The sequence below is a fragment of the Crocuta crocuta genome, unplaced genomic scaffold (genome assembly GCF_008692635.1).
Source record: "Crocuta crocuta isolate KB4526 unplaced genomic scaffold, BGI_CrCroc_1.0 scaffold241, whole genome shotgun sequence".
Lineage (NCBI taxonomy): Eukaryota > Metazoa > Chordata > Mammalia > Carnivora > Hyaenidae > Crocuta > Crocuta crocuta.
In genome coordinates, this window is record NW_027527807.1 from 551,944 (window position 1) to 553,621 (window position 1,678).

The 1,678-nt window shown below is 44.3% G+C and overlaps 1 protein-coding gene across 1 annotated transcript in view; it reads left to right on the forward strand.

Annotated features, from left to right (window-relative positions):
• The window catches only part of MCF2 (MCF.2 cell line derived transforming sequence), a 101,986-nt gene that overhangs the window by 87,033 nt on the left and 13,275 nt on the right, over positions 1-1,678 (forward strand). The window contains exons 32-33 of the mRNA XM_077773891.1: positions 125-127; positions 1,463-1,569. Coding sequence (XP_077630017.1) covers positions 125-127; positions 1,463-1,569 — 110 coding nt within the window. The remainder of the gene's footprint in view (positions 1-124; positions 128-1,462; positions 1,570-1,678) is intronic.

The window sequence follows — 1,678 nt, forward strand, 5'->3', positions numbered from 1 at the left end:
GAGCCGACATTAAGAGTGAGACGCTTAACCGACTGAGCCACCCAGGTGCCGCCGAACTGATTTTTAAACGTGATTACAGCTGCTTTGTCCTCAGTATATCCTGGGGAGAGTAGCGTGTGGGCAGAAAGTGGCTGCACTCATGGCTTTCCATTCAAAATAGTTTTGGCCACCTTCAATCCGATTAGAGAAAGAGAGTTGTAAGAATGACGAAAGACTGGCAGTCCCGGCCGCACAGAGGAAGAGCTGTGCTGGAATAGAAAGATTCCTGATGACGTTATTTAAGCTCCTGGATCCATCGTGTTCAGTGTTAATCCTTAGATTTTCAGTTACACGTACCAATAAATTCCTCCTTTTATAGGATTTTTTTGTTTACATTGTCCCAGCCATATTGAATTACAGTTGACAATTAAAAATGATGTATATTTAAAGAGTAGAACTTGGTTTCTATACATATACACTGTGAACTTTTTTTTAAATTTTTAATGTTTACATTTGAGAGAGAGAGAATGAGCGGCAGAGTGGCAGAGAGAGAGAGGGAAACACAGAATCCGAAGCAGGCTCTAGGCTCTGAGCTGTCAGCACAGAGCTCGACGCGGGGCTCAAACCCACAAACTGTGAGATCATGACCTGAGCTGAAGTCGGAAGCTTAACCGACTGAGCCACCCAGGCACCCCCTTGTGATCTATTAATCCCAACCATCCTTTCTGTGTGTCGTGAGAACACTTAATGTTTACCTCTTAGTGGGGGCACCTGGGTGGCTCAGTTGGTTAAGTATCAATCATACTGTTGATTTTGGCTGAGGTCATGATCTCATGGTTCTTGAGTTCCAGCCACATTCCACCAACACAGCGAATGCTTGAGATACTCTCTCTCTCTCTCTCTTTCTCTCTCTCTCTCTCAAAATAAATAAATATAAACTTTTAAAAAATCATATAAAAAATCTATCTGTTAGCAAATTTCAAGTATATAATACAACACGTGATAAGAATTTTAAACAATATACTTGTCGTGGGCCCTGAAGGGAGTAAGTTTTTTCCTATGTATTAAAGAGAGACACCAAGGCTCCTGGGTGGCTCAGTCGGTTGAGCATCTGACTTTGGTTCAGGTCATGATCTCGTGATTTGGGAGCTCGAGCCCCACGTTAAGCTCTGTGCTGATGACTCAGAGCCTGGAGCCTGCTTCAAATTCTGTGTCTCCCTCTCTCTCTACCCCTCCTCCGCNCAAGTTGGACACTTAACCTGCTGAGCCACCCAGGTGCCCCTAAGATTTTATTTTGAAGTTTATTTATTTTTTTTGAGAGAGAAAGAGAGATAGTATGAGCAAGGGAGGGGCAGAGAGAGGGAGACACAGATTTCGAAGCAGGCTCCAGGCTCTGAGCTGTCAGTACAGAGCCTGATGCGGGGCTCAAACCCACNAAAATAAATAAAAGCTCACTGATTTTACACATTGACTATTTCATAAGGCAACACAGATCTTTTATGGGTGCCGAGGAAACCGAATTGGAACACGGTGGTGCGGTGGTGGACGTCCGTGAGGCTGTCCCATTGGTTCAGGCCGAAGCAAACACAGGTACGCATAGCGGTCGTGTGGCTGTGCACGCTGTTTCCTCCCGTCGCTAATTTGGAAAATCTGCCTGTCTACTACCTTAGTATAAGGAAAATAAAATTGATCCATTTTC